Source organism: Anomaloglossus baeobatrachus, chromosome 10 (assembly GCF_048569485.1).
Source record: "Anomaloglossus baeobatrachus isolate aAnoBae1 chromosome 10, aAnoBae1.hap1, whole genome shotgun sequence".
NCBI lineage: Eukaryota > Metazoa > Chordata > Amphibia > Anura > Aromobatidae > Anomaloglossus > Anomaloglossus baeobatrachus.
Genome location: NC_134362.1, coordinates 205307354 through 205319862, shown reverse-complemented (window position 1 = coordinate 205319862; position 12509 = coordinate 205307354). Strand labels below are relative to the sequence as shown.

At 51.2% G+C, this 12509-nt stretch overlaps 1 protein-coding gene across 1 annotated transcript in view; it reads left to right on the top strand.

The window, feature by feature from the left end:
- Positions 1 to 12509, top strand: part of ITFG1 (integrin alpha FG-GAP repeat containing 1) — a 154821-nt gene that overhangs the window by 91891 nt on the left and 50421 nt on the right. Inside the window, exon 11 of the mRNA XM_075326183.1 lies at positions 11184 to 11325. Coding sequence (XP_075182298.1) covers positions 11184 to 11325 — 142 coding nt within the window. The remainder of the gene's footprint in view (positions 1 to 11183; positions 11326 to 12509) is intronic.

The window sequence follows — 12509 nt, the reverse complement described above, 5'->3', positions numbered from 1 at the left end:
GGGGCAGGATAATGACACTGACATTGGGGGTACAGGATAATGACACTGACACTGGGGGTACAGGATAATGACACTGGGGGATGGGGGGGGCAGGATAATGACACTGACACTGGGGGTACAGGATAATGACACTGGGGGATGGGGGGGCAGGATAATGACACTGACACTGGGGGTACAGGATAATGACACTGACACTGGGGGTACAGGATAATGACACTGACACTGGGGGTACAGGATAATGACACTGACACTGGGGGTACAGGATAATGACACTGACACTGGGGGTACAGGATAATGACACTGGGGTACAGGATAATGACACTGGGGGATGGGGGGGCAGGATAATGACACTGACACTGGGGGTACAGGATAATGACACTGGGGTACAGGATAATGACACTGGGGGATGGGGGGGCAGGATAATGACACTGACACTGGGGGTACAGGATAATGACACTGACATTGGGGGTACAGGATAATGACACTGACACTGGGGGTACAGGATAATGACACTGACACTGGGGGTACAGGATAATGACACTGACACTGGGGGTACAGGATAATGACACTGGGGGATGGGGGGGGCAGGATAATGACACTGACACTGGGGGTACAGGATAATGACACTGACACTGGGGTACAGGATAATGACACTGGGGTACAGGATAATGACACTGGGGGATGGGGGGGCAGGATAATGACACTGACACTGGGGGTACAGGATAATGACACTGACACTGGGGATACAGGATAATGACACTGACACTGGGGGTACAGGATAATGACACACTGGGGGTACAGGATAATGACACTGACACTGGGGGTACAGGATAATGACACTGACACTGGGGGTACAGGATAATGACACTGGGGGTACAGGATAATGACACTGACACTGGGGGTACAGGATAATGACACTGGGGGTACAGGATAATGACACTGACACTGGGGTACAGGATAATGACACTGACACTGGGGGTACAGGATAATGACACTGACACTGGGGATACAGGATAATGACACTGACACTGGGGGTACAGGATAATGACACTGACACTGGGGGTACAGGATAATGACACTGGGGGTACAGGATAATGACACTGACACTGGGGGTACAGGATAATGACACTGACACTGGGGGTACAGGATAATGACACTGACACTGGGGGTACAGGATAATGACACTGACACTGGGGGATGGGGGGGCAGGATAATGACACTGACACTGGGGGTACAGGATAATGACACTGACACTGGGGGTACAGGATAATGACACTGACACTGGGGGTACAGGATAATGACACTGACACTGGGGGTACAGGATAATGACACTGACACTGGGGGTACAGGATAATGACACTGACACTGGGGATACAGGATAATGACACTGACACTGGGGGTACAGGATAATGACACTGACACTGGGGGTACAGGATAATGACACTGACACTGGGGGTACAGGATACTGACACTGACACTGGGGATACAGGATAATGACACTGACACTGGGGGTACAGGATAATGACACTGACACTGGGGGTACAGGATAATGACACTGGGGGTACAGGATAATGACACTGACACTGGGGGTACAGGATAATGACACTGACACTGGGGGATGGGGGGGCAGGATAATGACACTGACACTGGGGGTACAGGATAATGACACTGACACTGGGGATACAGGATAATGACACTGACACTGGGGTACAGGATAATGACACTGACACTGGGGGATGGGGGGGCAGGATGACATGACACTTGAGGGGGGGGCAGACTTTCCTCCTCGCACAGGAGACTTGTGATGACTTTGTTCCCTTGATAGATGTGATGGTTGTCGGAGCTCCGCCCCCTTGTCACTTATTATGACTGCGGCCGTTATCCTGCCTTTTCGGCTTATTAGCGGTAATTTGCGGCCCGTCGCTCGCCATTGATCCGGCTGTTTACAGTCCCGCACGTTCGGGGTCGCTGCGCTTCATGTTTTATCATCAGGATTTAATTGAATTTCCAGCCTCGCTGATGGCGGTTGATTTATTTGCACGCGGCGCAGATGTCACCCGGGAGGGCTGTAAATATGGCCGCTCGTGTCGCCTGGCAGCGCTGCTGCAAAATAAGATCACGGTACATGACGTCGTCCTGCTCAACAGCTGCAGGCTTGTTACAATGTGTCCGTCCTGGCCTTCGTCGCTCCTTTGTGCACCAGGTGGCTCAGGATGAGCGCGGCTCCATGTAAAGCTGCACGGTGCGGGAAGCGGTGGCTGTGTCTCTGCATACATTATTCGCCCCTCTTCAGTATACATTTTCAGATTTGCGCGGTGGCAGCTCGGGGGCCGTCAGGTAATTGGACACGGAGCGATGTGTGAGCAGAGGGGGGTCTCCAGTGCGAGGAACGGGGGGATGTAAATGAAGTCACAAATAGCCTGAGCCGCGCTCCTGTAATCAGCATCCAGCCCGGATCCACCGCCGCCGGCAGAACTGCGCGACCCCAGAGGAAAGGGGGCACCAGGCCGGAAATGAGAGCAAAGACCCCCCTGTGCGGGAGGAGCACGACCGAGAGTCACGGCACCTGGAAATCGATCCAGAAAATAAGGTTTTTCTCCCAAAATATTATTACAATTCCACGCACAGTGCATCGGAACAACGCAAAGTAATGGGAAAAAGGCAAATTGGGCAGAATGTCACACACAACCCCCAAAATGGGGGGACAGAATTGTTGTACCCCTCAACTTAATATTTGGTTGTGCCCTTTACCATTTGTAATAAATCCCTTCCATCAGTCGCCTCCACTCCCCGTCCACAGCTTCTTCCTCCTCTCACCGGGAATCTCACACTCTCATATCTGAAGTCTTCTCTCCTCTCTTCCCCTCTCTTCTCTTCTCTCTTCTCTGCTCTCTTCTCTCTTCTCTTCTCTCTCTTCTCTGCTCTCTTCTCGTCTTTTCTCTGCTCTCGTCTCTTCTCTGCTCTCGTCTCTTCTCTGCTCTCTTCTCATCTTTTCTCTGCTCTCTTCTCGTCTTTTCTCTGCTCACGTCTCTTCTCTGCTCTCGTCTCTTCTCTGCTCTTCTCTCCTCCTCTCTCCTCCTCTCTCCTCCTCTCTTCTCTCTTCTCTGCTCTCTTCTCTGCTCTCTTCTCTGCTCTCTTCTCTGCTCTCTTCTCTCTCTTCTCTGCTCTCTTCTCTCTCTTCTCTGCTCTCTTCTCGTCTCTTCTCTGCTCTCGTCTCTTCTCTGCTCTCTTCTCGTCTCTTCTCTGCTCTCGTCTCTTCTCTGCTCTCCTCTCGTCTCTGCTCTTCTCTCTTCTCTGCTCTCTTCTCTGCTCTCTTCTCTTCCCCTCTTCTCTGCTCTCTTCTCGTCTCTTCTCTGCTCTCGTCTCGTCTCTTCTCTGCTCTCGTCTCTTCTCTGCTCTCGTCTCTTCTCTGCTCTCCTCTCGTCTCTGCTCTCCTCTCGTCTCTGCTCTTCTCTCTTCTCTGCTCTCTTCTCTGCTCTCTTCTCTTCTCCTCTTCTCTGCTCTCTTCTCTCTCTTCTCTGCTCTCTTCTCGTCTCTTCTCTGCTCTCGTCTCTTCTCTGCTCTCGTCTCTTCTCTGCTCTCGTCTCTTCTCTGCTCTCGTCTCTTCTCTGCTCTCGTCTCTTCTCTGCTCTCGTCTCTTCTCTGCTCTCTTCTCGTCTCTTCTCTGCTCTCGTCTCTTCTCTGCTCTCGTCTCTTCTCTTCTCTGCTCTCTTCTCTGCTCTCTTCTCTTCTCTGCTCTCCTCTCTTCTCTGCTCTTCTCCGCTGTCTTCTCTCTCCTCTCTGCTCTCTTCTCTCCTCTGCTCTCTTCTCTCCTCTGCTCTCCTCTCTTCTCTGCTCTCCTCTCTTCTCTGCTCTTCTTCGCTGTCTTCTCTCTTCTCTGCTCTCTTCTCGTCTCTTCTCTGCTCTCTTCTCTTCTCTGCTCTCTTCTCTGCTCTCTTCTCTGCTCTCCTCTCGTCTCTGCTCTTCTCTCTTCTCTGCTCTCTTCTCTGCTCTCTTCTCTGCTCTCCTCTCTTCTCTGCTCTCCTCTCTTCTCTGCTCTCCTCTGCTGTCTTCTCTCTCCTCTCTGCTGTCTTCTCTCTCCTCTCTTCTCTCCTCTCCTCTCTTCTCTGCTCTCCTCTCTTCTCTGCTCTCCTCTCTTCTCTGCTCTTCTTCGCTGTCTTCTCTCTTCTCTGCTCTCTTCTCTTCTCTGCTCTCTTCTCTTCTCTGCTCTCTTCTTGTCTCTTCTCTGCTCTCTTCTCTGCTCTCTTCTTTGCTCTCTTCTCTCCTCTCCTCTCTGCTCTCCTCTCTTCTCTGCTCTCCTCTCCTCTCTGCTCTCCTCTCTTCTCTGCTCTCCTCTCTTCTCTGCTCTCCTCTCTTCTCTGCTCTCCTCTCTTCTCTGCTCTCCTCTCTTCTCTGCTCTCCTCTCTTCTCTGCTCTCCTCTCTTCTCTGCTCTCCTCTCTTCTCTGCTCTCCTCTCTTCTCTGCTCTTCTCCGCTGTATTCTCTCTCTTCCCTGCTCTCTTCTCGTCTCTTCTCTGCTCTCCTCTCTTCTCTGCTCTCCTCTCTTCTCTGCTCTCCTCTCTTCTCTGCTCTTCTCCGCTGTCTTCTCTCTCTTCCCTGCTCTCTTCTCGTCTCTTCTCTGCTCTTCTCTCTTCTCTGCTCTTCTCTCTTCTCTGCTCTCCTCTCTTCTCTGCTCTCCTCTCTTCTCTGCTCTCCTCTCTTCTCTGCTCTCCTCTCTTCTCCGCTGTCTTCTCTCTTCTCTGCTCTCTTCTCTCCTCTCTTCTCTTCTCTGCTCTCCTCTCTTCTCTGCTCTCCTCTCTTCTCTGCTCTTCTCCGCTGTCTTCTCTGCTCCGCTGTCTTCTCTCTCTTCTCTGATCTCTTCTCGTCTCTTCTCTGCTCTCTTCTCGTCTCTTCTCTGCTCTCTTCTCGTCTCTTCTCGTCTCTTCTCTGCTCTCTTCTCGTCTCTTCTCTGCTCTCTTCTCTGCTCTCTTCTCTGCTCTCTTCTCTGCTCTCTTCTCTGCTCTCCTCTCTGCTCTGCTCTCCTCTCTTCTCTCCTCTCTTCTCTGCTCTCCTCTCTTCTCTGCTCTCCTCTCCTCTCTGCTCTCCTCTCTTCTCTGCTCTCCTCTCTTCTCTGCTCTTCTCCGCTGTCTTCTCTCTCTTCTCTGCTCTCTTCTCGTCTCTTCTCTCTTCTCTGCTCTCCTCTCCTCTCTGCTCTCCTCTCTTCTCTGCTCTCCTCTCTTCTCTGCTCTTCTCCGCTGTCTTCTCTCTCCTCTCTGCTCTCTTCTCTCCTCTGCTCTCCTCTCTTCTCTGCTCTCCTCTCTTCTCTCCTCTCTTCTCTGCTCTCCTCTCTTCTCTGCTCTCCTCTCTTCTCTCCTCTCTTCTCTGCTCTCCTCTCTTCTCTGCTCTCCTCTCTTCTCTCCTCTCTTCTCTGCTCTCCTCTCTTCTCTGCTCTCCTCTCCTCTCTGCTCTCCTCTCTTCTCTGCTCTCCTCTCTTCTCTGCTCTTCTCCGCTGTCTTCTCTCTCCTCTCTGCTCTCTTCTCTCCTCTGCTCTCCTCTCTTCTCTGCTCTCCTCTCTTCTCTGCTCTTCTTCGCTGTCTTCTCTCTTCTCTGCTCTCTTCTCGTCTCTTCTCTGCTCTCTTCTCTTCTCTGCTCTCTTCTCTTCTCTGCTCTCTTCTCTTCTCTGCTCTCTTCTCGTCTCTTCTCTGCTCTCTTCTCTGCTCTCTTCTCTGCTCTCTTCTCTGCTCTCTTCTCTGCTCTCTTCTCTGCTCTCTTCTCTGCTCTCTTCTCTGCTCTTCTCTGCTCTCTTCTCTGCTCTCCTCTCGTCTCTGCTCTTCTCTCGTCTCTGCTCTTCTCTCTTCTCTGCTCTCTTCTCTGCTCTCTTCTCTTCTCCTCTTCTCTGCTCTCTTCTCTGCTCTCTTCTCTGCTCTCTTCTCTCTCTTCTCTGCTCTCTTCTCGTCTCTTCTCTGCTCTCTTCTCTTCTCTGCTCTCTTCTCGTCTCTTCTCTGCTCTCTTCTCTGCTCTCTTCTTTGCTCTCTTCTCTCCTCTCTTCTCTGCTCTCCTCTCTTCTCTGCTCTCCTCTCTTCTCTGCTCTCCTCTCTTCTCTGCTCTCCTCTCTTCTCTGCTCTCCTCTCTTCTCTGCTCTCCTCTCTTCTCTGCTCTCCTCTCTTCTCTGCTCTCCTCTCTTCCCTGCTCTCCTCTCTTCTCTGCTCTCCTCTCTTCTCTGCTCTTCTCCGCTGTCTTCTCTCTCTTCCCTGCTCTCTTCTCGTCTCTTCCCTGCTCTCTTCTCGTCTCTTCTCTGCTCTCCTCTCTTCTCTGCTCTCCTCTCTTCTCTGCTCTCCTCTCTTCTCTGCTCTTCTCCGCTGTCTTCTCTCTCTTCCCTGCTCTCTTCTCGTCTCTTCTCTGCTCTCTTCTCTTCTCTTCTCTGCTCTCTTCTCTTCTCTGCTCTCTTCTCTTCTCTGCTCTCCTCTCTTCTCTGCTCTCCTCTCTTCTCTGCTCTCCTCTCTTCTCTGCTCTCTTCTCTCCTCTCTTCTCTTCTCTGCTCTCCTCTCTTCTCTGCTCTCCTCTCTTCTCTGCTCTTCTCCGCTGTCTTCTCTGCTCTTCTCCGCTGTCTTCTCTGCTCTTCTCCGCTGTCTTCTCTGCTCTTCTCTGCTCTCTTCTCTTCTCTGCTCTCCTCTCTTCTCTGCTCTCCTCTCTTCTCTGCTCTCCTCTCTTCTCCGCTGTCTTCTCTCTTCTCTGCTCTCTTCTCTCCTCTCTTCTCTGCTCTCCTCTCTTCTCTGCTCTCCTCTCTTCTCTGCTGTCTTCTCTGCTCTTCTCCGCTGTCTTCTCTGCTCTTCTCTGCTCTCTTCTCTGCTCTCTTCTCGTCTCTTCTCTGCTCTCTTCTCGTCTCTTCTCGTCTCTTCTCGTCTCTTCTCTGCTTTCTTCTCGTCTCTTCTCTGCTCTCTTCTCTGCTCTCTTCTCTGCTCTCTTCTCTGCTCTCTTCTCTGCTCTCTTCTCTGCTCTCCTCTCTGCTCTGCTCTCCTCTCGGCTCTCCTCTCTTCTCTCCTCTCTTCTCTGCTCTCCTCTCTGCTCTCCTCTCTGCTCTCCTCTCCTCTCTTCTCTGCTCTCCTCTCTTCTCTGCTCTTCTCCGCTGTCTTCTCTCTCTTCTCTGCTCTCTTCTCGTCTCTTCTCTCTTCTCTGCTCTCCTCTCCTCTCTGCTCTCCTCTCTTCTCTGCTCTCCTCTCTTCTCTGCTCTCCTCTCTTCTCTGCTCTCCTCTCTTCTCTGCTCTCCTCTCTTCTCTGCTCTTCTCCGCTGTCTTCTCTCTTTTCTGCTCTCTTCTCGTCTCTTCTCTCTTCTCTGCTCTCTTCTCTGCTCTCCTCTCCTCTCTGCTCTCCTCTCTTCTCGTCTCTTCTCTCTTCTCTGCTCTCCTCTCTTCTCTGCTCTCCTCTCTTCTCTGCTCTCCTCTCTTCTCTGCTCTCCTCTCTTCTCTGCTCTCCTCTCTTCTCTGCTCTCCTCTCTTCTCTGCTCTCCTCTGCTGTCTTCTCTCTTCTCGTCTCTTTTCTGCTCTCTTCTCGTCTCTTCTCTGCTCTCTTCTCGTCTCTTCTCTGCTCTCTTCTCGTCTCTTCTCTGCTCTCTTCTCGTCTCTTCTCTGCTCTCCTCTCGTCTCTGCCCTGCTCTCTTCTCCTCTTTTATCTCCTCTTCTCCCCTTTCCTCTTCGCCCAGTTTTCTGATCTCCCCTCAGGTGTCAATGGGGTTTAGCTCCAGACTCATTGCTGCCTCTTCAGATCTCTCCAGTGTTTTGTTTCCATTCATTTCTGGGGCTTCTTGAAGGTTTTGGTGTCATTGTCCTGCTGGAGACCCCTGACCTAGGACTATGCCCAGCTTTCTGACACTGGGCTCTACATTGCCGCCCGAATCCTTTGGGAATCTTCAGATTTCATATTTCTTTACACATAGTCAAGGCTCCTAGTGCCAGATGCAGCAAAACATCCCCAAGACATCTCTGACATCCACCATGTCTGACTGTAGGTGCTGTGCTTTTTTTTTTTTTTGTAGACCTCATTCTGTTTTCAGTAAACCATAGAATGATGTCCTTTACCAAAAAGCTCTATCTTGGTCTTATCTGTCCACAAGACACTTTCCCAGAAGGAATTTGGTTACTCTCGTACATTTTGGCTTTTTTCTGTCTCTGTGTCAGCAGTAGGGTCCTCCTGGGTCTCCATCATACTATTTCATTTCATTCAGATGTGGACGGATAGTTCGCATTGACACTGATGCCCCCTGAGCTGCAGGATGGCTTGTATTTCCTTGGATTTTGATTGGGGCATATCCACCATCTAGAGTATCCTGCGTTACAACCTTTCATCAATTTTTCTCTGTCGTCCACATCCAGGGAGATTGGCTGCAGTGCCATGGGTTGTAAACATCTTGATCATGTCGCTCACCGTGGACAAAGGAACATCAAGATCTCTGGAGATTGACTTGTGACCTTGAGATTGTTGATATTTTTCAAGAATTTTTGCTCTTACTTCCTCAGACCATTCTCTTCTGCTCTTTCTGTTCTCCATGCTTAGTGTGGCACACACAATGCCAAGATTGGGGCAACCTCTCCCCTTTTTATCAGGTATCAGGTGTGTTTTCCATATTGCCCACACCTATTACTTGCCACAGGTGAGCCTGAGCGAGCATCAGTTTGCATTAAGTTGTTTACCCACAATTTTGTCCGGCTCAGATTTGAGGGTTTGTGTAAAATTGTGTCCAATTTTTTTTCTTTAATTTTATTATTTTTTTTTTGTCTCTTTCCAATGCACATGAAGAAAATAAACGTGTATAACAAAATGTAAAATTGCAATAATTTTTGGGGGAGAAATACTTTATTTTTTGGAACAATTTTAAGGGTACCAATAATTTTAGCCATGACCTGTACACAGTAAGATCCAGAAATCTTTGGATAGTGACCAAATCTTCGTGATTTCAGCTCTGCAGGCCACTATTTTTATTTTCAATGAAACAACTGAGATGGAATTTGAAGTGGAGACTTTCAGGTTTAATTCAAGGACTTGCAGCCATTTTTCTACAAAGTCTCCTCATTTCAGGGGCTCAAAAGTAACTGGAAAAAGTAACTTTCTTATAAATTAAATGTCCATTTTAACCCTTTGTAGAGAATCCTTTGCAGCAATAACTCTTGCAATGAACTCTTCCAGCCATGGACATCTCCATCGCTGGTCTTCTCCGGTGGGAGGCTTACAGCTGTGGACGTTTCCATCGCTGGTCTTCTCCGGTGTGAGGCTTTCAGCTGTGGACGTTTCCATCGCTGGTCTTCTCCGGTGTGAGGCTTTCAGCAGTGGACGTTTCCATCGCTGGTCTTCTCCGGTGTGAGGCTTACAGCTGTGGACGTTTCCATCGCTGGTCTTCTCCGGTGTGAGGCTTACAGCTGTGGACGTTTCCATCGCTGGTCTTCTCCGGTGTGAGGCTTACAGCTGTGGACGTTTCCATCGCTGGTCTTCTCCGGTGTGAGGCTTTCGGCCGTAGTTGTCTCCATTGCAGGTCTCCTCTGGTGTGAGGCTTTAGGCTGTGGACTTCTCCATCGCTGGTCTCCTCCGATGTGAGGCTTTCAGCTGTGGACGTCTCCATCGCTGGTCTCCTCTGAAGTGAGTCTTCCGGCTGTGGACATCTCCATCGAGGGTCCACTCCGGTCTGAGGCTTTCGGCCGTGGACATCTCCTCCCTGGTCTCCACCAGTAAGAGGCTTCTGGCCAAGGACTTCTATATCACTGGTCTCCTCTGCTGGGAGGCTTTTGGCTGTGGTCATCCCCATTGCTTGTCTCCTCCAGTGTGAGGCTTTCAGCCATGGTCGTCTCCATTGCTGGTCTCCTCCAGTGTGAGGCTTTCAGCCATGGTCGTCTCCATCACTGGTCTCCTCCGGTATGAGGCTTACAGCTGTGGACGTTTCCATCGCTGGTCTTCTCCGGTGTGCGGCTTTTGGCCGTGGATGTCTCCATCACTGGTCTCCTCTGATGTGAGGCTTCCGACTGTGGACTTCTCCATCGCTGGTCTCCTCCGGTGTGAGGCTTTCAGCTGTGGACGTTTCCATCGCTGGTCTTCTCCGGTGTGAGGCTTTCGGCCGTAGTTGTCTCCATTGCAGGTCTCCTCTGGTGTGAGGCTTTAGGCTGTGGACTTCTCCATCGCTGGTCTCCTCCAATGTGAGGCTTTCAGCTGTGGACGTCTCCATCACTGGACTCCTCCGGTGTGAGGCTTTCAGCTGTGGACGTCTCCATCGCTGGTCTCCTCTGGTGTGAGGCTTTAGGCTGTGGACTTCTCCATCGCAGGTCTCCTCCAATGTGAGGCTTTCAGCTGTGGACGTCTCCATCACTGGACTCCTCCGGTGTGAGGCTTTTAGCTGTGGACGTCTCCATCGCTGGTCTCCTCCAGTGTGAGGCTTTTGGCTGTGGACGTCTCCATTGCTGGTCTCCTCCAATGTGATGCTTTCGGCCATGGACATCTCCATCGCTGGTCTCCACCAGTGTGATGCTTTCAGCCATGGTCGTCTCCATCGCTGGTCTACTCTGGTATGAGGCTTCTGGCTATGGACGTCTCCATCGCTGGTCTCTTCGGTTGTGGTCTCCTCTGGTGGGAGGTTTTGCCGTCTTTATTGCGGTGACTTAAGTTGTTTTTTGCCTGTGGCTCTTTCTCCTTAAGTTTTGTCTTCTTCCTGTGAAATGCAGCTCGATGGGGTTGATATCTAGCGAGGACTTGGCCATTGTAGACTATTCCTCTTTTTCACGTTTGCAGGATGTTTTTGGTCATTGTCCGTCTGTCTGTAAAGCGTCATCCAATCATTACTGCATTTGGATGAATCTGAGCAGAAAGTCTCGCCTCGTGCACATCAGATTTCTTCCGGCTGCTTCTGTTTTCAGTCACATCATCAATAACCTCCAGTGCCCCAGGACCATTGTTAGCCCTGCATGCCCGGCCAGCACACCGCCGTTACATGATTACATGTAATGGCGGTGTGATTACAGCGGAGAGCCGGTACGTTAATTCCAGATTGTTAGAGAACTGGATCTGGAATATGTTTTTGTAAAAACCTAAAAATGACAAAACTGGTGTCACCATCCAGATATATCTAGATCTGTCTGTATATGTATGTGGGTCATGGCAGAAATACGTAGATTGGGCTGATCGCAGGGCGATAGGCCCTGTCTCTGATGCATCTGTTCTCTCTCCTAGTGAGCAGCAAGCCTTCCTGCTGGAGAACGTCCCCTGTAAGAACAGCACCTGCTCCAGGATGTTCGACGTCCACTGGGAGATTCCCGACCTGAATCAGATAAAGGACGCAGCGATGGCCACCTTCTTTGACGTTTACGAAGACGTGAGGACACTTTTGCTACTTTTATTTGCTGTTCTGCCCTGACCGCGCAGCGCCGCCTCCTCTCCAGTGTCAGATAATGAAAGCTAATGAGCATAATTAGGAAGAAACTCTGGGGCAGATGAACTGTGATGTACAGGATGCACTACACGTGCCAGCTCAAAGCCTACTTTTAGTGGATTGGGCCCGGCACTTGCGCGCTTATTGGGTCGGGTCTGAAAACTGCATGTGCTTTTAGTTGGACTTTAACAGACGGCTCCTGCGCTTTTTGTGGGACGGGAACGGACGGTGCCTGCGCTTTTAGTGGATTGGGAACAGACGGCGCCTGCGCTTTTAGTGGATTGGGAACAGACGGCGCCTGCGCTTTTAGTGGATCGGGAACAGACGGCTCCTGCGCTTTTAGTGGATCGGGAACAGACGGCTCCTGCGCTTTTAGTGGATCAGGAACAGAGGGTGCCTGCGCTTTTAGTGGATCGGGAACAGACGGCTCCTGCGCTTTTAGTGGATCGGGAACAGACGGCTCCTGCGCTTTTAGTGGATCGGGAACAGACGGCTCCTGCGCTTTTAGTGGATCGGGAACAGACGGTGCCTGCGCTTTTAGTGGATCGGGAACAGACGGCTCCTGCGCTTTTAGTGGATCGGGAACAGACGGCTCCTGCGCTTTTAGTGGATCGGGAATAGACGGCGCCTGCGCTTTTAGTGGATAGGGAACAGACGGCTCCTGTGCTTTTAGTGGACCGGGAACAGACGGCTCCTGCGCTTTTAGTGGATTGGGAACAGACGGCACCTGCGCTTTTAGTGGATCGGGAACAGACTGCACCTGCGCTTTTAGTGGATCGGGAACAGACGGCTCCTGCGCTTTTAGTGGATCGGGAACAGACGGCACCTGCGCTTTTAGTGGATCGGGAACAGACGGCTCCTGCGCTTTTAGTGGATCGGGAACAGATGGCACCTGCGCTTTTAGTGGATCAGGAACAGAGGGTGCCTGCGCTTTTAGTGGATCGGGAACAGACGGCTCCTGCGCTTTTAGTGGATCGGGAACAGACGGCTCCTGCGCTTTTAGTGGATCGGGAACAGATGGCACCTGCGCTTTTAGTGGATCAGGAACAGAGGGTGCCTGCGCTTTTAGTGGATCGGGAACAGACGGCTCCTGCGCTTTTAGTGGATCGGGAACAGACGGCTCCTGC